Here is a 25,047-nt window from a genome sequence, read left to right as displayed (position 1 = left end):
TGAATTCACCGTAGACTTTTCCATCACTTTATTTCTCACCTCCTTCCATTTTCTAACTTAAAAAGACACATTGTAGCCAGGCGGTGGTGGCGCACGCCTTTAATCCCGGCACTTGGGAGGCAGAGGCAGGCGGATTTCTGTGAGTTCGAGGCCAGCCTGGTCTACAGAGCAAGTTCCAGGACAGCCAGGGCTACACAGAGAAACCCTGTCTTGGAAAAAAAGGCTCAGCTAAGCATTTGGACGGAGTTATACTCATTTTTCAGAATTATATTCCTTTCCTGGGACTGTGTCATTTCCCTTGGGGTTGGTCAGGCTTAGCTTCTGCCTTGTGGGAAGTATCTTCAGGCTAGAGGACCCCAAATTCACAGTTCTTACCTCATCAAGTTTTCTGTATCAATTGCCTAACTCTGTGCCTAACTTTGATTATTTTCCAGTACTCAATAGCGTTGGTAAAATTCCCATTGTTTTTCTATCACTTGACTCAGAAGGACTTGCCCATCCCTGTCCACTCCATTCCATTACCATATAGCCTGCTCTGTGTCTTCTAGCAAAGCTACAACTCTTGCTTGGCATTATTAATTTTGCTGCTTCCTACTCTGATATCTCCAAGTTCATCGTATATACATCATATCTTATAGGTTTCCCATGAGCAGTAGTGACAAGGTTCCCCTTGAAAAAGGACAGAGCAAACGTGGAACATAAGAGCTGTAAGAGATAGCGAGTCTATCCTTCTTGCCTTGAGCCTTTGTTTCCAGAGTGCCGCCTATGCCCCGTCTTTCCCCATACCCACATTCCACTTCACTCTTGGCCAGAACAGACTCAGGGTATTGACTTAAGAAGGCCACTGTCCAGACATGACATATCCCAGCCCTGCTTCCCAAGATCCTGCTTTGTGTCCTTCCTGAGCAAACTTCGTCGTGAAGTTTTGCATGTGTCATGATGAACCACCTCTGTCCCTTATCCTCAAAGTGTGTTTTCTCTAGGTGATAGTATTTGTTAAATAAAAATCTTGGACTTAGAGGACAATTCCACTGTCAAATTAGATTAAATAAATATGTAACTTTCCATGACATTTTAAGTTAACATACAAACCAGTAGTTTATTATGCACTCTTTATTTTTCTTCGAAGATTTTTACCAAGTACAAAGAGATGTGACTCAAATGACCCCACGAAGCAGCTTCAGTTTGACTTTCTCATGTATTTGAGTTTTGTTTAGACATCAGTGGTCTTTTTTTCTTTTTCTTAAAAATACAATTGTTGGCGAAGTGTTGTTGTTTGGACATAGCAGTGACATTGGCGGGTGTGGCACTCATCTCCTCATACTGTCCTTTCTTTGTCAGGGAAAAGGGAAAAGCCGAAGAAGTTCACTAAGCAACCAAAAAAGCAGCTGTCTTCACCCTGTTCTCAAAAGAAAGAAAAGGCGCTGGAGAAGGTAACTAGACAACCTGATGCAGTTTCAAAGTTCATTTAAGAAGTAGACAAGAATGTGTAGCCTACACAAGTCCACATAGAGAGTGAATAACAGGGACACAAGCAATGTAAGTGGATGAGAATCTAGAAGATACAGGGACCGCTGGAAGGTGAAAAGCAGTGCCTGGCTGAGTGTGCCGTCCCTTGTGTAAAAGGGTGGGATGTACACAGATTTCCTTCCGTGTGCATAAACCATCCGTAGAGAGCTGCACACACAATTGGTAAGATTAATTGCTCCTTTTAATTGGCACTTTTCATTACACGTGCTGTAGTACATATTTATAAACAGTAAATAGACTTTTAAAATCGAAGTATCTTTTTTATGACCTAAAGCTTTGCTCGTATTTTCCTGAGCTGACAGAACAGTAGTAGCTGCAGGGAGCTAAGGAGAAGCCCTGAGCTCCACGCCTGTGTGAAAGGCTCGATCTGTGACTGGATGGACAGCATGCCCATCTTAGCTAACTAAGACCTGCAGATGGAGGGGTGGGTTAAGTTTTAAGAGTTCCAACTTAATAAACTTAAGGTTCCAAGTTCAACAGATAGACATTCAGTCTAATTTTTTTTGCTTTGAAGAAGTTCTTCTCTAACTGTTTTACAATGAAGGTCATATGGAGCTTGCTTCACTATTATAGGCCCTGTGCTGCAAGGCTTATTTGTTTTCATTTATTTATTAAGATGGGGTCTTACTATGTAGCCCTGGCTGCCCTGAAACTTACGGTGTTGGCCAGGCCTTCATCTCATGGAGCCCTGCCTGCCTCTGCTGAGATTAAAGGTGGACACCACCACTCCCAGCTGTTGCTGCAAGGTTTAAATGAAATAACAGTTTTGGAGACTCCTGTTGTAGTGTCTTGTACTCAATAAATGTACATTGTTCTTACAATTACTTAGAACACTAATCAATGAATATTCTCTGACTAGACAATGTTTTCTTCTCTTTCTTTTAGTCAACTTCTAGAGATGTGTCTCCTTTCGTGTGAGTATTGGTTCCTTGATCCAGTTGGAAACCCGTGCTTTGCTTTGCTTTGGTTCTTGGTTTTGAGACGGGGTCTGTATTGGAGTGCCCCGTGCAGCAGCGGCAGTGGATGTTTCTGTCCATTTATCCAACAGTGTGAGCATGCAGAAGAATAAGTGGGACGCCACAAGATCCTTGAGGTTCAACCAGGACGCACAAAGAGAAGATGGTAAATTTTATTGTCTGAGTAATATAAAGTTAGATATAAATACCAGTGTTTTTGGTGGTGAATGCAGCAACCATTAGAGGCCAGAAAGGGGCGTGAGATATTCTGGGGCTGGAGTTATAGGCAGTTGTCAGCTGCCTCAAGTGGGCTTGATGCAGATGCTGAGAACCAGACTTGGCTCCTCTTGGAGAAGAGTCTGTGCTCCTAATCCCTAAGCCGTCTCTCCAGCGCTGAGTAGTAGTAAAGGCTCCAAAACAAGAGCTCAGTGTGCACGGGCTCCAGCCCCAGGCGGAGTGGCATCACCGGGCCATCCAGTGGGTCGCGTGTTGTCTCTTGCATCTGTGATTGAGGTCTCTTAGACTTGTTTGTACGTAGAACTTTTACTGTAAAAATGACCAAATATGTTTTAAGCTGTCATAGCCTCCTGTTCTTACAACAAAATACTAAAAGATGAGTATTTTTATAAAGAATAATTTATTTAGTTTATAGCTTGTGTGTGTGTATGTTTTCAAGATAGGGTTCCTATATGTAGCTTTGGAACCTGTTTGGGAACTTGCTCTGTAGACCAGACTGACCTTAAACTCACAGAGATCCTGCCTCTGCCTCCTGAGTGCTGGGATTAAAGGCGTGTACCACCACCACCTGGTTAGCTTACAGTTTTGCAGTACCAATGTCTCCTTGGCTCTGGTGAAAGCCTCCTAGCTTCTGGCTACAGTCCCAGTAGGGACTCATAGGGAGCATGTTTAGGATAAAGCAGTCACATGCCAAGAAAGGAAGCAAAAAAGTTTGTTTTTGTATCAATGTGACTTTACAGGAATTAAACAGAGTCACATAATAACTACATTGGTCTCCTCTAGGACTGTTGGCCCCAATCAGATAACTACCAGGCCCTAGCTCCTAAAGGTTCCAGCACCGCTCATTATTCCCACACTTGGGGTCAGACTTGTACCACTTGATCCTTTGGGGACATACCATCCATACCCAGGAGTCTGAAAGGCTGTACAGCTGTCCATAGATTAGTCATTTGCTACATGTTACCCAAATTCTTCACAGATATGTAGAAGTGTGTACCTGAAATGAAGAACAAAATACATTTTCATAAACCTTTGTTGATTATAGTCTTTCTAGAAAAATAGCAACTATTTGGTTCTCATGAAAAGTAATGGTCTATTTTTTTTTTACCTTCAGATCAGCGGCGGATGTCTGAAATTACAGGGCATCTAATAAAAATGAGATTGGGTGACCTGGACCGAGTCAAGTCAAAGGACTCAAAAGAAGTAAGAACTATTTACCAGTGTGTATATTTAAGTAAAATTTTTCTTCCTAGTTTTATTTCATATGAAAAATAGTTAACTGTTGTCTTAGTTAGGTTTTCTATTGCTGTGAAGAGACACCATGACCACAGCAACTCTTATAAGGAAGACATTTAATTGGGGCTCAGTTTAGAGGTTTAGCCCATTATCATCATGGTGGGAAGCAAGGCAGCTCACAGGCAGATGTGGTACTGGAGAGGCAGCTGAGAGTTCTACATCTAGATCTACAGGAAACAGGAAGAGAGAGTGACATTGCGCCTGGGATTTCGTGATAAAGCAAATTATCCTTAAAGTATAGTGTTGCACCAAGAGTAGGTTAGCTGTGCATTGTTGGCCAAAGCGACTGGAAAAAAGTGCTGCATCTGTTCACCCTTGTTTGTCATATCTGGATGTTGTCTCTGAGATAAATGCTATCTTGCTGAATTCTCACAAGAGTTACTGTCAGTAACAGCATTATGTATCATCGGCGTCTGCATTATAAATGCACCATAGCTCCTAAATAATCCATTTTGTATGTTTTTACTTCCTCATTGGGGTTGTAGCTCCTTGGTAGAGTGTATGCCTAGAATGCATAAGGCCCTAAATCCAATCTCCAGCAGCAAAAGTAAAATGAAATAAATGGGAACAAATAAAAGGACAGGACAGGATGGAACAAATAAAAGAAAATTCACTTACCCATAAAATTTACAAAGGAAAACAAGCTGTGACCTTCAGTTAGATAAAAACTTCCTAGCAAAAGGGCCTGTAAACTTGTGTGCACATGTGCACAGATACACATGTACACTACTAAATTAAATGTTCAAAACATTTTAATTTCTTAGCTTCAACACTAAAGCATGATCCACAAAAGAAAAATTAATGAGAATCCATCAGAACTTAAAGTTCTTCTTTAAAACCACTGTAAAGGGAACGAAAAGACAGCTGGGCTGGGTAATGCGATAGCCAGAGCTGTTCAGTGACACCCTGTCTCAAAAAGAAAAAAAGAAAGAATAAAGATTCATAGTTGGATGCCAGCCTGGTCCACAAAGTGAGTTCCAGGAAGCTAGGACTGTTACACAGAGAAACCCTGTTTCAAAAAACAAACAAACAAACAGTTCATATACAATAACAAACCAAGTGTAAAACGTTTGTCTGATGAATAGGTTTGTGGAAAACGAAGGGGAGAGAAATGATATTGTAAGTAAATTATCTCAAAAAAGCTTAGCTCCTCAATAATAAAATAATCCAACAAATAGGCAAACTCGCCATGGTGGCTCACGCCTTTATCCCAGTACTTGGGAGGCAGAGGCAGGTGGGTCCCTATGAATTCCAGGCCAACTACTGTAACATGTGAGACAGTCTCAAAATAATAGAGGTTGCCGGGCGGTGGTGGCGCACGCCTTTAATCCCAGCACTCGGGAGGCAGAGGCAGGCGGATCTCTGTGAGTTCGAGACCAGCCTGGTATACAAGAGCTAGTTTCAGGACAGGCTCAAAAACCACAGAGAAACCCTGTCTCAAAAAACCAAAAAAAAAAAAAAAATAGAGGTTGGAGAGATGGCACAGCACTTACAGGCACTGGCTGCTCTTTCAGAGGACTCTTAAGGACCCATATTCAATTCCCAGCACCCACATGCTGTTCACAAACCTCTGCAACTCCAGTTCCAGTGGATGTAAGCCCCTCTTCTGGTCTCCCAGGGCATACTGGTATGCAGGTATGCATGTAAAACACCCATACATAGAAACTGATAAAGTAATTTAAAGTAACAATGAATAAATACATAAATAAATCAGGCAGAGGAAGATATGCAGGTAGCAAGAAAACATGAAAATGCATCATCATTAGTCATTAGAGAAATACAAAATAGCATCTCAATCAAATGCTGCTTCTAAAAGCTCTGAGCTTTTGTTTAGGTGCTCGTGAGGTCGTGAAGCAAATGAACCTCTGTTTAGCTTGTAGGAGCTGTGGAAAATAGTTCAGAAGTTTTTTATAAATGCCATTCATTTATAATGTCATTATTCATAATTGTGAAAAACTAGAAAGTCTCCAAAATGGTAATGTGACAAGAAAAATTCTGAGATTTCCTGAATTTAAAGGGCTAGAAAAGTGATGGGAGAAGCTTAACTCACAACAAGGTGTATGGTGCATGCCTGTAGTCTCAGCACTCAGGAGGATGAGGCTGGATGGCAGATGACCACATTGAATATTCCCAATTGCCAGGCTCAGTGGGCACTTGTGCCCCAGGACCTGCCCTTTCTTTTTCTCTGATTTCTGTAGCAGCTCAATAAAACCTTTTCTTTCAAAGAACCCTCAGGCTTAAGGCCCTGGGTTTGCACCCCAGCCCACATAAACCAGAGGTGGTGGTGCAGTCTCCATACTCAAAATATGGAGCAGAAGGATCCCAAGCTTAAGGTTGTCTTTGGATGCATAGTAAGTTTGAGACCAGCCTAGTCTATATGGGACCCTCTTTAAGGGCCAAAAGGAGTTCAGGGTTTAGCAAATAAACTACGTGTTTTTTTAATTAAAAACTAATTGGCCTAGTAGCTCAGTCTTCTTATTAACTCTTTTTTTTAACTCTTATAACTTATATTAGCCCATTATTCTTGTCTATGTTAGCCACATGTCTCAGTACCTTTTTCGGCGAGACAGTCACATCTTGCTTCCTCTGTGTCTGGGTCACAGCTACAGACTGAGCTTTCCTATTCCCAGAATTCTCCTGTTCTCGTTGCCCTGCCTCTATTTCCTGCCTGGCTACTGGCCAATCAACATTTTATTAAAATATAATTGACAGGGTACATACCATTATCCCACAGCACTCCCCGCCCCCTTTTTTAAAACAAAAACTCTGAATCCAGTATCCTTTGTTTAGCTTTTCTCCTGACCATTATCCATAACAACTTGTAACCCACATTCTAAACAAAGGAAAATATCCATAGTCAATTTTTGGGAATGTGGGTGTAGTTTTCCAGAATACTTCCTGCTGATTGGGGGCACTGATAATCTTATGGGGACCTAAAGAAAATTTAGAATTATGATCAAGTTGTGACTGGAGTATCCTGTGAGGTTTGATCATCTCAGGCAGCAGTCTTGAACCTGTTCTGGATGAAGAACTCAGACATCTGGGCCATCTATTCCTGCCGGAGATTTCTCAGGTGGTCTTTTTTGATCAAGGCTGATTTTTCTTAATCTGGAATGAATTCATAGCCTCTCATTTCCTGTGGAAATAAAAGCAAAACCTCTTCTCTAAAGTAACATACCTTTGGACTTCAATTTTGAAGTCAAGGTATTTTCAAAATATTCATCTTGGATTAATTCAGCAGCATTTATAAACAAGTATCTTTTAGCAGCTGTTGTTCCTTCCTCAGCATTTAAACAACTCAAAGAGAGCACAATAACATACAGTATCAAGATTCTCTATGTATTTTTCATCTTTATGTGGCTTTATTTTAACCTCTATTTCTTTTATTTTTAATTTCTGCCTTTTTGAAACAGGGTTTCTCTGTGTATCTTTGTCTTGGAACTCACTCTGTAGACCAGGCTGTCCTTGAACTCACAGAGATCTGTCTGCCTCCCAGTGCTGGGATTAAAGGTACGCGCCACCACACCTTGAACTCAGAGATCTGTCTGCCTCTGCATCCCAAGTATTGGGATTAAAAGTATCAGGGTTTAGCAACTAAACTATACGTGTTTTGTTGTTTTTTTTTTTTAAATAAAAATCGAGGCTGGAGTAACCACTTAGCAGCTAAGAACCACATGAGGACTGGAGCTCAGAGTCCAGCCCCAGACAAGAGCCAGCTGAGCCCCTGTGCATTTGTCAAAACCCAGATCTATGTACTAAAATGATGAGTCTTACTAGATGTAGTACGTCAGAAGCCTGAGATTTATAGACCAAAAATAAATTACTTTCTAAATTTAGAAGTGTGTTTTGTTATAGGTCAGTCTTTACTTCCTTGAAGGTAATTCAATTTTGCTTCTTTATTCCACAGTTTGCAGGAGGTATTTATTCTAGACTGGAAGCACAAGTCAAAGCCTCAGCAGCGCCTGGCAGTGCCCGGCAGAACAGCTCTGACAAAAACTCCAGGTAAATCAGCAGCAAGCAGCATGAGGCCTCTGGTTCCGCAGAGTAAACCGTGTGAGCACTAAAGCACATAGTATGACTTCCGTTCCTTATTTCAGCAAATCAGAACGCTTTTTAACAAGTCGTGAACACAAATTTTCATGAACATAAAAGGCTTAGTTTTCTTTAAGTTTCCTATTTATTGAGCCAGCTACCTTCGAGTCAGCCGTTCTTGTCCGCAATCTGGAGGTAAAAGCTCTCCTAGCACGCTCACCACATGTGTCTCCAGCACCAAGTGATGGCGATACTGCACTAGTAGGAGCTGCAGCGCAGCTGCGGGCTGGCGAAATTGTCATACTATGTAAATTGTGTTAGGGTCACTGTAGGAAGTCACTGACCCTTTCCTGTCCCTCCCCTACCTTTCTCTGTAGTGTGGCAATAGGCAGAGTGTGCTGCAGAGTAGAGAGAACACTGTTCATCTACGTCTGATACAGGCTTTGTGTTATTCCAAAAGTCTCTTGAACATCAGTCCTAAGCCTTTATCCTGCCCGAGGAGGACAGAGCTGCATAGGTTGGCCCTTTCTTTACCAGAAAGTCCCCCAGTACAGTCACATCTTACTTCTCTCAATAAATTAACGAATAAGTCTTGTGCCATTCGCCATCACTGACTTCCTGTTAGAACTTAAGGTACTGAGACATGAACACAGGTACTAGAGACGCTGTGTGCCTAGTCCGTGACCTGGAGATCTGCACAACTGAACACGGCCTCCTCATTCGCTGTGCTGGGTTCATCCAGAGCAGCCGTGCCTACAGCTGCAGTTCTTACGGCTCTCATCCCAAGTGTCCATCTGTGTCCCCCAGAAACACTGGTGTGTTCCGTTACAGTGCTGCTCCTGGCATGTACTGTGCAGTTTACATACTAGATTCTCTCTCAAAATCATTTTTTAAGTTTGAATTTCAAATTGTATCTCACTGATGAGCGGCATACAGTTTCACTGAGTGTTGATATTGTCAAGCGGACAAGCTGAGGCAACAACAATAGCCTTCTGTTCCAGAGCGAGTCTGACTTTCTTTTCTGTTTAAAAAATCTAGGTCTAAAAGTCGTTTTGGTCAAGGGCGTCCTGCATAAAGCACCCTTAAACATAAAAAGAGAGAAGGCACACTCCTGGACATCTGAAATTGTTCATTTCCTGAAGACCTTCAAAAACATGACTTCTAAGTGTTTTATTAGTTATTCCTGCAAACCGCGTAAATCATGCCAAGACAGATATATAGTTAGGCTTCATTAAAACCTAACTGTAAATATAAATTTTTATATACATTTTTCCTTGTATAATTCTAGGCTGTGTAGAAAATAATTACAAATTTTACATAGTCAAGATTCCTAATATTTGTTACCCTTTATTTATTTGAAAGAGAAAAGGCCTAAGTTGTCAAATGACTGAGTTTTGGAAAGACCTTAAGAAATGAAGGGTTGCAGTTGGTAGTGTTACGTGCATGTGTGCCGATTGCCATTGTGTGGACTGTTAAGTCTTAGGAATAGCATTGAAAGTGAGTCCTGTATGACGCTACCCAGTGATGTGAATGTAGGTCTATGTGCATATGAAGGCACGACAGATCTTGAAGCCGCATGGAGTTTCAAGACGAGGTTTTTCCAGACGTGTCCATCTTCTCAGGCTTTTACTGGAAAGTACAGTGTTAATTTGTTTCTTTCAGTTCTTCATGCTTCTGAGTTGGTCATCTGAGCCTGAATTACTGCTCATTAGTTTCTTTTCTCTGAAGCTAGTGACATCCCAAATTTCCTAGAATAGCCTGTGATGGTTTAGGGTAGAATCATTTCGGTTCTGTAACATTCGCTTGTATGGCTCTCTGACCCATCTATTCTCTAAACCTATTTTTTTTTTTTTTGGTTTTTCGAGACAAGGTTTCTCTGTGGTTTTGGAGCCTGTCCTGGAACTAGCTCTTGTAGACCAGGCTGGTCTCGAACTCACAGAGATCCGCCTGCCTCTGCCTCCCGAGTGCTGGGATTAAAGGCGTGCGCCACCACCGCCCGGCTCTCTAAACCTATTTCAACAACCCCTTAACAATTACAGTCGCTTGTTACTTAGGAGTGTCTTAAAAGTCCCGGATAGATTAGATGGCTAGAAATTTCATACATTCAAAAAAATAAAATCAACTATTTTGTAGATCATGCTTTAATTTTTTCTAACCAGGTACATAGCATACCCAGGAAATTTTGTTCCAGACTGTGAGCATGCACTAAATCATGTGTTTGGAAATTATTCAGAGAGCAGGCCTTGGTGATGTGGGACAGGACAGCAGTTTGAAAGAACAGTTCAGCTCACATTCAGTTCACACAAAAAGAAATTAGAATTGTTAGTGTATCTTTTAGTTGTTATATGAAGTTCAATTATTTGATAATTATGTTTTTAATGTCTGATTTTGTTATATATATTTCAGTCATCTGATACTGTGGAAATAGCTTATACCATATTTATTTTTTAAAGTGTTTCTTAATACACGATGTGTGGTCTCATTATTCTTCAGCCTTGCAGTTGGCTGCTGGTCTCTGATAGCAGGGTTTGGATGTGTGTGAACGGGCCCATTGTGATCAGCGTGATCAGAAGGGAGCCTGCTTTGGGATTTTCACTGATGATGAAGTCCCGAGGAGACTGATACTAACAAACCAGACTTGGTTATAGTCTGACTCTATACAGAATGTGTTTGGTTAGTTCGGGTCTGTCTGTGATACATGGACAGGCATCTCCTCTGCCAAGTATTTTAAGGATTTCTTTACATTAATTCTGAGTTTATACTTCTTTAGTTGAAATAAATGGCAATGACAAAAACCATGTAGAAAGTCCCTTGGTCTGCCTGGTTCTGCTGTCTGAGAAGTCTGGAGAACGAGCTGTGTGTGAGGTGAAATGCCGAGGTTCCACGGTTATCATGGGAGTGTGATGGCATGCCCCGTCACTCTGGAAATTGAAGTAGGAAAATCCCACATTCAGGACCTGTCTCAGAACATTTAGCCAAACATTTAAGGTCTGAAATACCACAGAGGGTCCGGGCATGCAGTTCAGCAGTAGAACAGGTGCACAGGAGCCTGGTTTGCTCCCACTAACAGGAGTGAGTGGAAACAGCACATGAACGGTCTTCACTGTACTCGTCCCTTTTCTTTTGAATGTTTAGTTGGAAATTGTGAGCTATATAATTGTTTTAGAAGCTGAGGCTGAAGCTGTCGTATTTTTTGGTGATGGCATATTTAAGCATTAAAAAGCCTTTTGTCTCCAAACTGGACAATAATTTTTTTAATTTATTTATTATGTATACAATATTCTGTGTGTATGCCTGCTCCTGCAGGCCAGAAGAGGGCACCAGATCCCAGATGGTTGTGAGCCACCATGTGGTTGCTGGGAATTGAACTCAGGACCTTTGGAAAAGCAGGCAATGCTCTTAACCTCTGAGCCATCTCTCCAGCCCCCTGGGCAATAATTCTTGAGTCAACCTCTAGCTATCATTCAGCAACTGTTCTGCCTCTTCCAGGCCAGAGGCACTGTGTTACCTAGCTCGTCCAATTCTGATGGGTTAGTTCCTCCAGTCTCCCTAAAATGTGGTTGGTAGAGGAAGCTAATCCTAGGATAATGTTACAGAATTATTGGGAGTGAGTAAATTAATAGAAATCTCTCCATAAATATCATCTATTGTTGCATTGATATTGTTATTTATTTGGAAGAAATTTTCAAATTCTTTAAGGCAAAAGTTAATTGTACCTCTTCCTATAATTTGAGTTTCTGTGGGGGAAGTGTTCCAATTACTGACCCTACTCTGCTCTTGGCCGTAACTTCCTGTTTGCCAGGCTGTGTTCAGAACTGAGCCCGGTTTCTCCATGGCCGTGGTCTCTGTGCGGTCGCTGTGGTCCTGGGTAGTCTTCGTGCTGTGCTCTAACAAGGATCGATGTTCTCGCGTGTGGACCTAGAAAGGAAGCGCCTGAACCTGTTCCTCTCCATCTCAGCACCCCCACCTGTCATATCTGACGGAGTTTTACAAACCCTAACTTCGTGTGATCTGTTACCCAGAAAGCAACCCTGGGGCCTTAAGAATGAGTAACTGTGTGTTCACACCTTAATTTTCACAATTGTCACTATGCTTTAATCCACTCAGCCACCCAGGATGAATCCAGCCTCATAGCCTAGATTTGCAAGTTCCTCCTTTCCCACCTTCTCTCTTACTGGCCACACCCCAGCTACCATTCTTCCCAATGAGTAAGGTGCATTTTCACTTGGATATGAGCTATTCCCGTAGTCTGCAAGGCTGTCTGATAACCACATTTGGGTTAGATGTCACTCTCGTGGGGATCCTTTCCATTGCCAATGTAAACAACACTCCCATCCTATCAGAGTTTGTTTCTGTAGGTGTCTGACATGTGTGCAGCGTCTCCCAGTATAAAGAGTGAGCCCCTGTCTTTCTGACTACCATAGTGTTTCAAAGTGTACAATGATCAGAAGAGATGATACCAAGCTGCGTCTCTCGGGAGGTCACCTGCGGTTGTCCCAGCATGGCAGCAGTGTCCTTCACAGCTTCTAGATTCTTATCTCACGATGGGTCACCCAGAGAGATTCCCTGTAGACCCACACTGAGTTCTGCTAGAACCTACCGAATATAAGCAGAGTGGCGGTCCACATAAGCCACAGTTGTGACCACGTGACCTCTCAACAGCTTCTACACGTGGGTGCTTGCGTGGTGAATAGACAGGCGCCGTGGCATTTTCAAGGAAGAAGCCATGAATCTAAAGGCCTCTCTCAGTCTCCCCACAGTGATTATTTATGGAGACGGAGTTATGCACTCACCTGGAGCCTGCCATCTTTCTGCTCTGTGAGAGACCCAGCACTACAATTTCAGGTAGACACAGCCATATTCAGTGTTTATATGGGTTCTGGGGATCTGAACTCAGGTCCTTGTGATTGCTAAGCAAGCCGTCAAGCTAACCCACCAAAGCCTCATGTAACCTTTTCAGACAGAGTTTCTCTGTGTAACAGCCCTAACTATCCTGGAACTAGCTCTGTAGACCAGGCTGGCCTTGAACTCACAGAGATGTGACTGCCTCCTGATTGCTGAGATTAAAGGTGTGTGCCACAACCACCTAGCACATACAATCATTTTCTACCCTTATATTTCATCCACCTTTTTTCTTACATTTTTATAAAAATAATATGTAGAGTTTGGGAGGTGGATCAGTTGGTACTTGATGCATAAGAAAAAAGACCAGAGTTCAATCCCCAGAATCTGTGTAGAAAAACTAGGTCTGATGTCTTGTGCTTGTAATCTCAGCAACTGGGGAGACAGAGAAAGGCAAATCCCCGGGGCTCAATAGCCCGTCAAGCTAGCCTTCCATTGAGAGACTTTGTCTTGAAAAACAAGGTGGATGTGTTATGATTTTTTAAAAATGCTGCAAGATCTCCGGCGGCAGTAGGCAGCAGAAATGCGGTAGGTCCCCAAGTGGTGGTAGCAGGCCATGTGGCGGCAGGCAGTGGGCCCTGAGAGCAGCCAGTCCCAGGCAGAGATGGCTGCTGGTCCCCGAGCAATAGCTGGTCCCAGGCGGGGCGGGAAGTATACAGAGACATGGATAGACATGACATGTACAGTGAGGTTAAATATTTATTCAGGGGGTTATGGAGAGGGAAGGGAGAAGGGGGAAAAGAGAGGGAGAGAAATGAGAGAAGAGGAAGAGAAGAAGAGGAGGAAGAGGAAAGGGAGAGAGAGAGAGAGAGAGAGAGAGAGAGAGAGAGAGAGAGAGAGAGAGAGAGAGAGAGAAGGGGGGAGCAGACAAGGGAACAGAGAGAGAAGCCAAGATGGCAAGGGAGGGAGAGGCTGCAGGGAGAGGACATGGCTTGTCTCTTAAAGTGACGAACAATCACAACAGGATGGAGCCTAACTTCCACACATCTGCACACAACACATACACTCATATTTAAAATGAACAAGCAGAATCTTGGAGGTGATGCCTTTGAGTAGTAACGAATGTGGGAAAGGAAAGATCAGAGTGGAAAGCAGCCAAAAACAGCACAGCTAAGAAGTTCCACAGACGTCAGCACGTACATGCATGCACACACACAAGTATACTAACATTGCTGACAGTCTTGAGAAGGGCGGCTCATCACTTGTGAGGGAAACCACCCCCCTAAAACCCACCCAGGAGCCCTAAGGGCAAAGACAGTGCTTAGCCAGCCAGACACTGCAGCAAATTGTCTTCCAAAGGTCAGAATAGACAAAAGAATGTGGGTGTGAGTGAGTGAGTGAGTGAGTGAGTGAGTGAGTGAGTGAGTGTGAGCAAAGTGCTCATGCGCATCATCATCGTGCACAGGACAATATTCTTATCTGTTTCTTTATGGGTGAGCAGACCCACAGATGGCAGCTTGTCTAAGGGCAATCACACACACACACGAGCATTCTCGGTGACACGGTCACTAGCCATCAGTATGTGTAGCACACGTGGATGTGCAGCCTGACACGTAGTAAGTGTTTAGTTTTTCTGGCCGACAAACCTCTCCGCCAACGCAATAATCCAAATAAAACCAAATCAAACAGAATTAGAAGAAACCCAGGTTTAATGGATGCCAGCAATCTCGGGAAAACACAAAGAGGGGGAAAGGAGAACCGGAAGGACCACGTGTTCCTTCTCTGCAGGGCAGTTAGAATAATCCGTGGGAGGGAGTGGTCTGGACCCATCGGGAGGGTGGTGCTGTGCTCACTGCCCTCATGGCCTGCCTTGCCTGCCTCCCTGTGATCTCTTGGCATTGTTTTGTGCCAGGACACTGACGCAGGCCAGCGGTTCCCAGCTCTGTTAGAATTGCTCTGTGTCTGTAAGGAACAGCCGGAACAAACATGGCGGTTTAACAGGTTAATTTTGAGTGAAATTGTTGATTGTTTGGAACTCTGTTCCTACCTATGATTAATATATTTCCTCTAATTTAATAAATTAACAAAATTAATTCTTTAGTAAGAAATGTAGTCAGCCACCTGTCTGAATTATTGTACATCAGGATAAATATGTGAGAGAAATCTCTATTATGTACCACCTTAGCCGCAGTCAGTACTGGAGCTCAGTTTATGGTCGTTTGCCTTGCTTTTTAAGTTAGGCCTCATTCTCTCTGGCAGATAGGTGCTGGGACTCTTCTAATAGTGGCTCTGGAGCTGGGGGTAACATTATATTTTAAAGCTCACAGGTGATTCTTGTTCGAGTGGAGTCAGAAGCACACTGATGTTTGACATGGTCATGTTTAAATGACAAGCACTAACCTCCACCACAAATATGCTCAGGAGCATAGGGACTCAGGAAATCGTGGACTCTGATGCCAGAGCCTCGCCTTGTGGCCTGGGTTATGTACACATTCAGTTTTCAGGGTTGGCTTTATGTAAGCATGCATGTGTGAACTGTCTGAAGTAGGAAGCAAAGTTCTGTAGAAGTAACTGGTGAGAGAGAAACTGCCAGAACACACAGAGAAGTCTAGAAGGAAAGGAGAAGTGGAGCAAGGAAGGCTACTTAACAACATTGCTGTTAAAGTCTGTTTCCTTCTGAAGCCAGACTCGCCCACTATGAGATGGGCAGACCTGCACATGTGTCTGTTCTGCAGGTTCTGTCGGCATATGCTCTAGTAATCTCAAACAGTAAAGGAGAAAATACCTAAATATGTCATGGCAGACACATCAGTTCAGACACTTTAAAAACCGAATGTTCCTCCTTTCAGCAAATACTTGTATTAACCTCTAATGTGTAAAACTGAGTTCCAGCTTACCTAGCCTGCCAGTCTGCGCTCGAACCTCCTGGTTGCCTGACCTCCATCCTCATTCTGTCCACCAAAGTGGGAAAGACACAGATGTGGGAAACGCAGGGCAGATTTACCCCAGGATGTCCATAGACGCTGTTTCAGAGATGGGACGAAGGGATGGATACGGGGGAACACAGCAGCAATGTACCCACCACCTAGTAACCCAACGGAACAGCACTAGCAATTGTCGTAGAAATAAAACATCCCACACACCCATCCTCCCAGAAGTAAACCTTGCACTGAATTTTTTATTTACTGCCCTGATGCCTGTCATTTGTGCCTCCATACTTTGCCTCCACATCAGAATGGTGTGTGCAGCCTTCATGCAGTGACCTCATACTGCACACATCCTTACGCAGCTCCGAAAGCATACTTTTAGAGTGATGCATCCTGATACAGGGAGCTGAAGCTTACTCACTCAGTAGTACAATCTAGTTTAGCAATCTCCTAAAATACATGTATCTGTTTCTTGTCAGTAAATGTTGATATTATATTTCAGGCTTGCTTTTGGTTTTATTCTTTTTAAGTAGTGTCTTATTATGTGGCCCAGGCTGGCTTCTAACCCACGCTCTTCCTGTCTGAGTTTCTGGGGTGCTGGGATTACAGACACGTGTCACCACACCTAGCTTCAGTTTCTTCCCCTTAACATTCCAGTAAAACCCTCTGGAAATTCTTTCATGAATATATTAGCTGATGGATTTGCATGTCAGCAATTTGTCAAGTTCTCCTCCCGAATTGTTCCAGCATGGGCACCTACCAGCAGCACCCGATGCCCGTTTGCCCAGCCACCAGCATTCCTGCCAGTCAGGATAGTCCTGTTGTAGTAATAACAGAATCTCAGCGGTGTAGTACAGAGGCTTAGGCTGTGCTCTGAAGCTCTGCTCATCGTGGTCATAAGGGGGCAGGGATGAAGGCTCCCTCCGACACTGACTTACCAGGCTCAACTGCAGCCCATAAAGTCCCTGCATAGAAATACGCTTTCACTTTGCCCATTGCCGGTCTTACCTTCATGCTTCCCATTCCTCCCCTCGGGTGCTACTGTTTGTAAGTTTATTACAAATACCACAGGTCCTGACAAACTGCAGTTCTCACTAGTCCAGAGAAAGTGGAATAGTGTCATCGTTTTTGTTTGGAGACTTACTTAGGGAGGTTAAGTGTATGCTTGTATGTTTATTGGTCACTTGGGTTTCTTCTCATTCTTAATCCATTTGTGCGGCTAATAACAATGCCATAAGCTACTTTGTAAGAAAGAGATTTATTTCTCTAGCACTAGAAGTCAAAAACTAAGATAAGCTCATGCTGTCTACTGAGAGCCCCTGAGCTGCGTCCTCATGCAGGAGAATCTGGAAGGCGAGTTCAGCCAGTCCGTAAAGCTGGACAAGGTAGCGCATGCCTCTAATCTCAGCACTGAGGCAGGAGGATGGCAAATTTGAAGCCAGCCTGGTCTACACAGTTAGACTCTACCTTAAAAAAACATATCAAAACAAAAACATTTCTTAATACTATCAAATTGATAACAGCTAGGTCTTGGATGGGACAGATGTGTTAAGGTCTAAAGAGCATCTGTTTTTTTCCACTGAGCGTTAAGGCTTACCATATGTCTACGTGTCGGCCCTTTATTAGTAATATGGATTATAAATATCTCTACCTTTAAGGTTGTCAACGATCCACAGAAGGCTTTTTTCCTCCGTTTTTGTTTAGTTCTCCGTGTTATGAGATGGTATCCCAGGATAAGCCTAGAATTCACAGCAGCTCTCCCGTTTGTTAGTTTTCGAGGTGGAATCTCACTGTGTGGCCCTGGCTATTCTTGAACTTACTCTGTAGACCAGCTGGCCTCAGACTCAAAGATCTACCTGCTCCTGCCTCTTGAATGCTGGGATTAAAGGTGTGTGTCGCTCTACCTGGCAATGGGTCGTGACCTTCAAAATCATTTTTACAGGCATGAGCCAACAGACCTGGAGGAAGTTAATTTAGATTATAATTAAATATATTAACTTTTCCTCTTTATGATTCTGTCTCTTTAAGAAGCCATCTTTATTCCTGATATTTACTGTAATGTTTACTTTTAGAAGTTTTGGGGTTTATCTTTTTCACTTTAGGTGGAATGCGGTCAGGAGGCTGTCACTAGACCTGATGAGATCATCTTGGGTCTGTGTTGTGTTTGGTGTGAAGTAGAGACCTAATTCTTTCCTCTGTTTTCGGAGCTGTTCTGGCGCCGTCCCTGACTCCCTCCACAGTGCCCAGCAGACGGCTGCCTGCCACAGGATGTGTCTGCGTGTGTGCATGCTGTCGGGGTTCTGTGGTTGGATTCCTTTCTCTATCCAGGCCTGTGTGTGAGTGTACACGTGTGTGCAGTACCCACAGAGGCAAGAAAAGGGCATGTGATCCTCTAGAGCTGGAGCTACAGGAAGTTGTGAGTCCCTGACCTAAGAGCTGGGAGGGAACCAAATCCAGTCCCCTGCAAGAACAGCGAGTGCTCGTACCCAGTGAACAGTCTGTCTAACGCCGCTATTTAGTTCTGGGTTACCGACACTTTCTAAATGCCTTTCAGCGTGCAGCTACCTTATCTGTGTTAGTAGTCCATCTTCTTCTTAGTAGTTTACATTGTTTATATAATAGAGTGTGAACAGCCCACAGGAGGGAGGAAAAACTATGCCAGGATTCCAAAAGAGGTTTACTGTAAAGGAACTGGCTAAAGAAACGTGAAGAAATGGGAAACTAAAGGAGATGTTGAGGTAAAAGCTGAACTAACGAAAGAAAGCAGTTAGAATCATTAGCACCTGGAAGCTCAGAGGAGGAACTTCCAGAGGTGTGGTTCTAATAAATCCCGAATCTTTCAGACCTGTGAGATGGCTCAGTGGGTAAAGTCTCCTGCGCCAAGCCTGACGGCCTGAGTCGACCCCGAGAACTGACTCCAGGTTGTCCTCTGGCCCGACCTCTGTGTCATGACACAAACATACACACACTACATACAAATGTAATAAAACACTTTAAAAATAAGTTCTCATTTTCTTCTGGTACCTAAATGAATATACATTCACATGGAAAAAATAATCTATCAGAACCGTTAAAGAAAATTGAGTTTGGTGACGAGGGACAGACTAGCCCGGCAGGGTGAATGTATAATGTCTGAGTCTGCACCTCTGGGAGGCTGGGACTGGGATCCCTGCAAGGCCAACCTCAGCTACACAGTAAGCTGCAGGGCGGCCTGGGCTAGAGTGAACCCCATCTAAAGAAAGAGAGCGCTACACAGTCTATAAACTGAATGGCGGCTGGTGATGGAGACATGATCAGGGCTTGTGCTCAAGCCTAGCGAAGGGAAGCACGATGTCTTCCTCGTGACTGCAGGCCTGCAGCAGGGAAGCTGTGCCCGAGCTCTGTCCTGCTGACAGGCCTGTCCATGCTCAGGATATCTGTTGGGAGCCTTTCCTAAATTCTGGCTCCAGGTCGGAATGAGAACACAGCACGTGAGTGAGGTGTACCCCGGGCTTGTGACTGTCTGGGGACTGGCTGCTCCATGAACATCAGGGAGTCTTTCCGCTGAGTTCCGTCTCACCTGAGCCTGGTTTAAACATTAGAGGTTAGTCCCCAGTGTCGTGCTCTGACCAGGAAACCTCAGATTCACCTCTACAAAAGGAGACAGAGAATGAGGGGTCCCTCTGGGAAAACAACCCGGGGAAGGAAACCCTTCATTAGAGGTGGACAGTTGGGACCCCAACCATGTCAGACAGGAACCATTGTTCCTTTGTTGGGCTGTGTCATTTTCGTTGGTCTTAAGTGGAGGAACCAAAGTATAAACTTGGACTTAAGACTGTCTTACTAAGCACTACCCTGGGAAGCTGGGGAGATGCCCGTGGTGCTATCGTGTGCCTCTTTAACGTTCCTAGAAGAAATGTGCTCTGCTGCACACATGAGCCTCTGGGTGATAAAAAGATTTCTCAAAATGTTAAAATTGTAATGAAAGTCATTTTTAAAATGAAATTTTGAATATCTGACAAAGAAAGCAAAGTCAAACACAAGCTGTATGACTGACAGATCCCTGAGACAAGCTCGAGAACATAATGTAGTGTGTTACAGAGTCGGCATCTCACCTCAGGACAGCTTCTAAAGAACAGCACTAGACAGCTGAATCTGGCATTCGAAAAAGTGGCGGGTCATGGCAGACTCCGTGTGCTAAGTAGGATAAAGTCCACCTGGACCAGAGAACCGTACATAATGGACGACCGCTGGGCAAAAGTCCACTCTTTTCACTACAGAAGACAAGCAGGCAGTAAGTGAAAATACCAGAAGAGACAAAGCCTAGTGGGAAGCTGCTCCGGCACATCTGTAACCCCAGCTGCTCTCGCACATCTGTAACCCCAGCTGCTCTGGCACAACTGTAACCCCAGCTGAAGCAGAAGAACCGTGGAGTCTGAGGCCACCCTGGGCTATACTGAGTTCTGCAACGGCTTGGCCCCAGTGACCACCATCTCAAAACTCCAGAAGGGAAAGACGGTTCACAGGAGAGCACAGGTCCAGAAGAAACAGGATGCAGGTTAAGGATCCTGAAACACCTGCTCAGAGTTTATTGCTGTGACAAACATGACCATAAACACGGAGAGAACATAGTGTCTGTCTTCTCACAGGTCACAGGTCACACTCCTCAGGGAAGTCAGGGCCAGAACTCTAGGCAGGAACCTGGAGGCAGGAGTGGTTTGGCCTAATTAATTCTGGCCAGAATTGTAAGTTCTAGCAGAAACATTTTCTTCCTTTTTAACTTTTATTTATTCTTTTTGGATTTTACTTCAAGCATTCTGATCCCATTCAGCTCCCCTCACATCTGCCCTCTGCCCTTGCAACCCACCCAAAACAAAACCAAATTTAGGAGAAAAACCAGACAAAACAAAAACGTGTGTGTGTGTGTGTGTGTGTGTGTGTGTGTGTGTGTGTGTGTGTGTGGAGACAGAGAGAGAACAACTGTCTTGGCGGCTGTGGTGTGGCCTGTTGAGTCGCAGTGTGTGTGTGTGTGTGTGTGTGTGTGTGTGTGTGTGTGTGTGTGTGTGTGTGGAGACAGAGAGAGAACAACTGTCTTGGCGGCTGTGGTGTGGCCTGTTGAGTCGCAGTGTGTGTGTGTGTGTGTGTGTGTGTGTGTGTGTAGACAGAGAGAGAACAACTGTCTTGGCGGCTGTGGTGTGGCCTGTTGAGTCACAGTGTGTGTGTGTGTGTGTGTGTGTGTGTGTGTGTGCGTGTGTGTGTGTGTGTGTGTGTGTGTAGACAGAGAGAGAACAACTGTCTTGGCGGCTGTGGTGTGTCCACTCATCTTGCAAGTGTTCATTTGCTTGAGTCATTGATCAGGTTGGAGGCCTCTGGCCAATAATGAGCTCTCCCTGGGGCTTCTCTGGATATCCTGCTGCTGTCCTGTGTCATGGAGACCCTACAGTTTTGGATCTGTAGGTTCGTCCCCTCACATGCTCCAACAGTTCATAGATGAGGTGGATTTGGGGGTGGGCCAACTCTGGGCCCTGGTTCTGGGCCTGGGTTCTGGGTGGTAGCTGGACTGGTCAGCTTGTTAGCTCTCCCTCATCTGCACTTCCTGGACAAGCTCCCCAACGCTGCCTCGGCAGCTCTCCCAGTGCCCCTGCCTCAAGGGGCGGAGCCATTTCTGCTCTCTGGCCCTGGGGGGGGGGGCAGCTCCCTGTCTTTGCCCAGGCAAGGTGCAGAGCTGGCAGGGGTGGGGCCAGCTCTCCTGCCCCTGTGCCCTCCCCCTGGGCTCATCTGTGCCCACACCCAGGTCAGGTGCAGAACCTGCTCTCCTGACTGCTGCCCACGGTAAGGGGCAGGGCTAGTTCTCCCACTCTTGGGACCCCAGGGCCAGCTCTCTCTCCTGCCGCAGGTAGCAGAAGTCAAAGGGAGGAAGGCATCGTTCCTTCACCTGTGCCACCACATGGCAGACGAGGGATTGGGGTAACTGTTACTCTCACTCCCTCGGGGCTTGCTCACCTCCATTCCTCACTCTAGTGTGCTGCCCAGACGAGGTGTAGAGCCCACTCTCTTGTGTGCTGCAGCCAGTGAGGGTCAGGGCTAGCTGTCCCCCTCTTGTGACCCCAGGGCCAGCCGCAGGTGGTACCAGGTGGGCATTTCCTCTCACCAGTGCCACTATGTGGCAGACAAGGGAGATCAGCTCTTGTGTGCTGCCCAGGTGCGGTCCACGCCTGTGGTGAGTGGGGGTGGGAGGATCTCCCTTGAGGGCGGGTCCAGCTCTTTTGCTGCAGTATACATACAGCAAAGGGCAGAGCAGTTATCATCCCAGGGTCGGTGAAGGCGGAGCTTGCTCAACACAGCGTGGTTCCAGTGATCCTCTCTGCTAACACGGGCCACAGACATCATCACAGAACCACTGATTCAGACATGGCCCTAGGCGGCAGCCCAGGCTCAAGTGTCTGCTCGAATGTCTGAGTGACTGACCACCTGGGTCAGTATGGCCCTGGCGACACGGTCTCAGGTGTTGACCAGACCCCAGTCATCTGCACAGCCCTTAGTGGTAACAGAAGCCACGGACATCAACTCAGATCCTGGCTGCTGCAGGACCGCGGACCCAGACATGGCCTTAGCAGCAGCCCTGGTCTGAATAATACCATGGCCTCACGTGACAGCACTGGCCACTCAAGTAGGCTTTGCCCCAGCAGCGGCACAGCCCATGGACGCCAACATGGTCACAGGTTGTGACCTAGGCCGTGGGCATCCATGTGGTCTTTGGTGGCAACCTGGGCCAGGGACATCAACACAGACCACAGACCACAGACCCAGACATGGTTCTTGGCAGCACCCTGGGCCGGGATGTCCCTGCGCTGGTGGCATCTGAGTGGCCGTGTAGGCCACTGGGATTGCCATGGCCCCTGCAGCAGCATGGCCCTTGGATGTCAGCATGGCTCCAGGTGGCGGCCAATCCTACCGGCCTCTGCACGGCCCTCAGTGGTGACAGTAGCCACAGGTGTCAACAGAGGCCCCCTTGGCTGCTTCAGGGCCTCAGGACCTCAAACCAAGCCCTGGCCATTCCCATTAACCTGTTCCTCCACCTTCAGCTCTTCAGATCCACCTTTCTCCCCAGCCCATGAACCTTTCTGCCTCTCTCTCTTCCATTTCCCCAACCTGTACTTGCTCATCATGATGATGCCCAACCGTCCTGGGCCGGGATCTAGTTGGTGGAGTCCTGCCCACCCCAGCCGAACGGCTCTTCTCTCTCCTGCCAGTGCCTAGGAACCTCAGGTAGCACCTGAGATGGTGTCTAACTGCCTGGTGCCAGAGGTGTCAGGTGGTTTCCTGATTGATTGTGCGCCCCACAAAGATGGGGGGAGCCATCTGTGTCCTCCACCAGCTCAGCCCTGGAAATGACTGAGCCCCTCGTGGTAATGTTTTTGAAGGGTTATTTCTTTCGCTCCAGGAGATGGCTCAGCAGTCAAGAGAACACACTGCTTTTGCAGAGGACTGTTTGAACCCCAGTGCCCACGTCGGGTGGATCACAACTGCCTGTAATCCAGCCAGGGCTCTGTAGTGCCTGTGGCCTCTGTGGTTCCTGCACCCACGCACATACTAACCCCGACACAAAGCCAGGCATGGCAGTGTGTGCCACTAACTCACGTACTTAGGAGGCAGAGGCAAGTGGATCACTGATCTCTGTGAGTTTGAGGGTTACCAGGGCTACGTAGTGAGATCCTGCCTCAAAATTATTTATTAACTAATTGAAAGTAAAGCTTTTTTTTTTTAAAAAAAGATCTTCTAAACTTTCAGAAAAGTTGCAGAAATGGTGGGAAAACCTGCCACACATGCCCAGAAGCCACAGTGGAGTTGTGTGTCCTGCGCCAGGGATGTTCATGCAGGGGAAGGACCCAACCTTGCTAGGACCGTACCGCCTTGCCGCTCTAGGCTCTCTTACCCTGCACAGCCTGGATGCCTCAACAGCCTCACGCCTTTGAGTGTTTTTACATCAGCTTGGGGTTTCTTGAGACATGACTGTACTGTGACGCCCAAGGTAGCCTACACCTGAGTGTCCTGCCTTTGGCACCCAAGTGTGCACCACCCAGCACCTCATAACATACAGTCTGGGACACATCTCTCTGCTGATTCTCCAGCGCCACACGATGTCACCGCAGTAAATTGGGTCACGTGGTTATGTTGCCTTCCACTTGTCTCCACTGTCAAATTATTTCTTTCTTTTTTGTTGTTCGTGTTTTGTTTTGTTTGGAGACAGAGTAGCCCTGGCTGTCCTGGAACTTGCTGGGTAGACCAGGCTGACCTTGAACTCACAGGGATCCACCTGCCTCTGCCTCCTGTGATGATCATGCCTGGTTTCCTTTTTTTCTTTGTGATGAATATCTTATGTGGAGACAACTCAACTATCCATACTTTATTCATGATCCCAGTTTCAGGCTCTAGGACAAGCGACAATGGCTGGTCCCTCTTTTTTTTTAATTAATTTATTTATTAAAGATTTCTGCCTCTTCCCCGCCACCACCTCCCATTTCCCTCCCCCTCCCCCGATCAAGTCCCCCTCCCTCATCAGCTCGAAGAGCAATCAGGGTTCCCTGACCTGTGGGAAGTCCAAGGACCACCCACCTCTATCCAGGTCTAGTAAGGTGAGCATCCAAACTGCCTAGGCTCCCACAAAGCCAGTATGTGCAGTAGGATCAAAAACCCATTGCCATTGTTCTTGAATTCTCAGTAGTCCTCATTGTCCGCTATGTTCAGCAAGTCCGGTTTTATCCCATGCTTTTTCAGACCCAGGCCAGCTGGCCTTAGTGGGTTCCCGATAGAACATCCCCATTGTCTCAGTGTGTGGGTGCACCCCTCGCGGTCCTGAGTTCCTTGCACGTGTTCTCTCTCCTTCTGCTCCTGATTTGGACCTTGAGATTTCTGTCCGGTGCTCCAATATGGGTCTCTGTCTCTGCCTCCTTTCATCGCCTGATGAAGGTTAATATTCAGGAGGATGCCTATATGTTTGTTTTGGATTCACCTTCCTATTTAGCTTCTCTAGGATCACGAATTATAGGCTCAATGTCCTTTATTTATGGCTAGAAACCAAATATGAGTGAGTACATCCCATGCTCCTCTTTTTGGGTCTGGCTTACCTCACTCAGGATAGTGTTTTCTATTTTCCATCCATTTGTATGCAAAATTCAAGAAGTCCTTGTTTTTTACTGCTGAGTAATACTCTAATATGTATATATTCCATACTTTCTTCATCCATT

General features: G+C 45.4%; 1 protein-coding gene across 11 annotated transcripts in view; it reads left to right on the top strand.

Annotated features, from left to right (window-relative positions):
- Window positions 1-25,047, top strand: part of Sanbr (SANT and BTB domain regulator of CSR) — a 76,939-nt gene that overhangs the window by 45,736 nt on the left and 6,156 nt on the right. For 9 of the 11 annotated variants that reach the window (XM_075944501.1, XM_075944504.1, XM_075944497.1 and 6 more), the window contains 6 exons: window positions 1,342-1,433; window positions 2,416-2,444; window positions 2,579-2,652; window positions 3,838-3,926; window positions 7,927-8,021; window positions 9,090-9,888. In XM_075944501.1, coding sequence (XP_075800616.1) covers window positions 1,342-1,433; window positions 2,416-2,444; window positions 2,579-2,652; window positions 3,838-3,926; window positions 7,927-8,021; window positions 9,090-9,126 — 416 coding nt within the window. In that variant the 3' untranslated portion in view covers window positions 9,127-9,888. Of the gene's footprint in view, window positions 1-1,341; window positions 1,434-2,415; window positions 2,445-2,578; window positions 2,653-3,837; window positions 3,927-7,926; window positions 8,022-9,089; window positions 9,889-25,047 lie in introns of those variants that run through there. The other 2 variants (XR_012907338.1, XM_075944502.1) reach the window with 1 other exon arrangement.

This window comes from Microtus pennsylvanicus, chromosome 12 (genome assembly GCF_037038515.1).
Source record: "Microtus pennsylvanicus isolate mMicPen1 chromosome 12, mMicPen1.hap1, whole genome shotgun sequence".
Classification (NCBI taxonomy): domain Eukaryota; kingdom Metazoa; phylum Chordata; class Mammalia; order Rodentia; family Cricetidae; genus Microtus; species Microtus pennsylvanicus.
The sequence above is the reverse complement of the archived record's forward strand: the minus strand, read 5'-3'. Positions and strand labels throughout refer to the sequence as shown.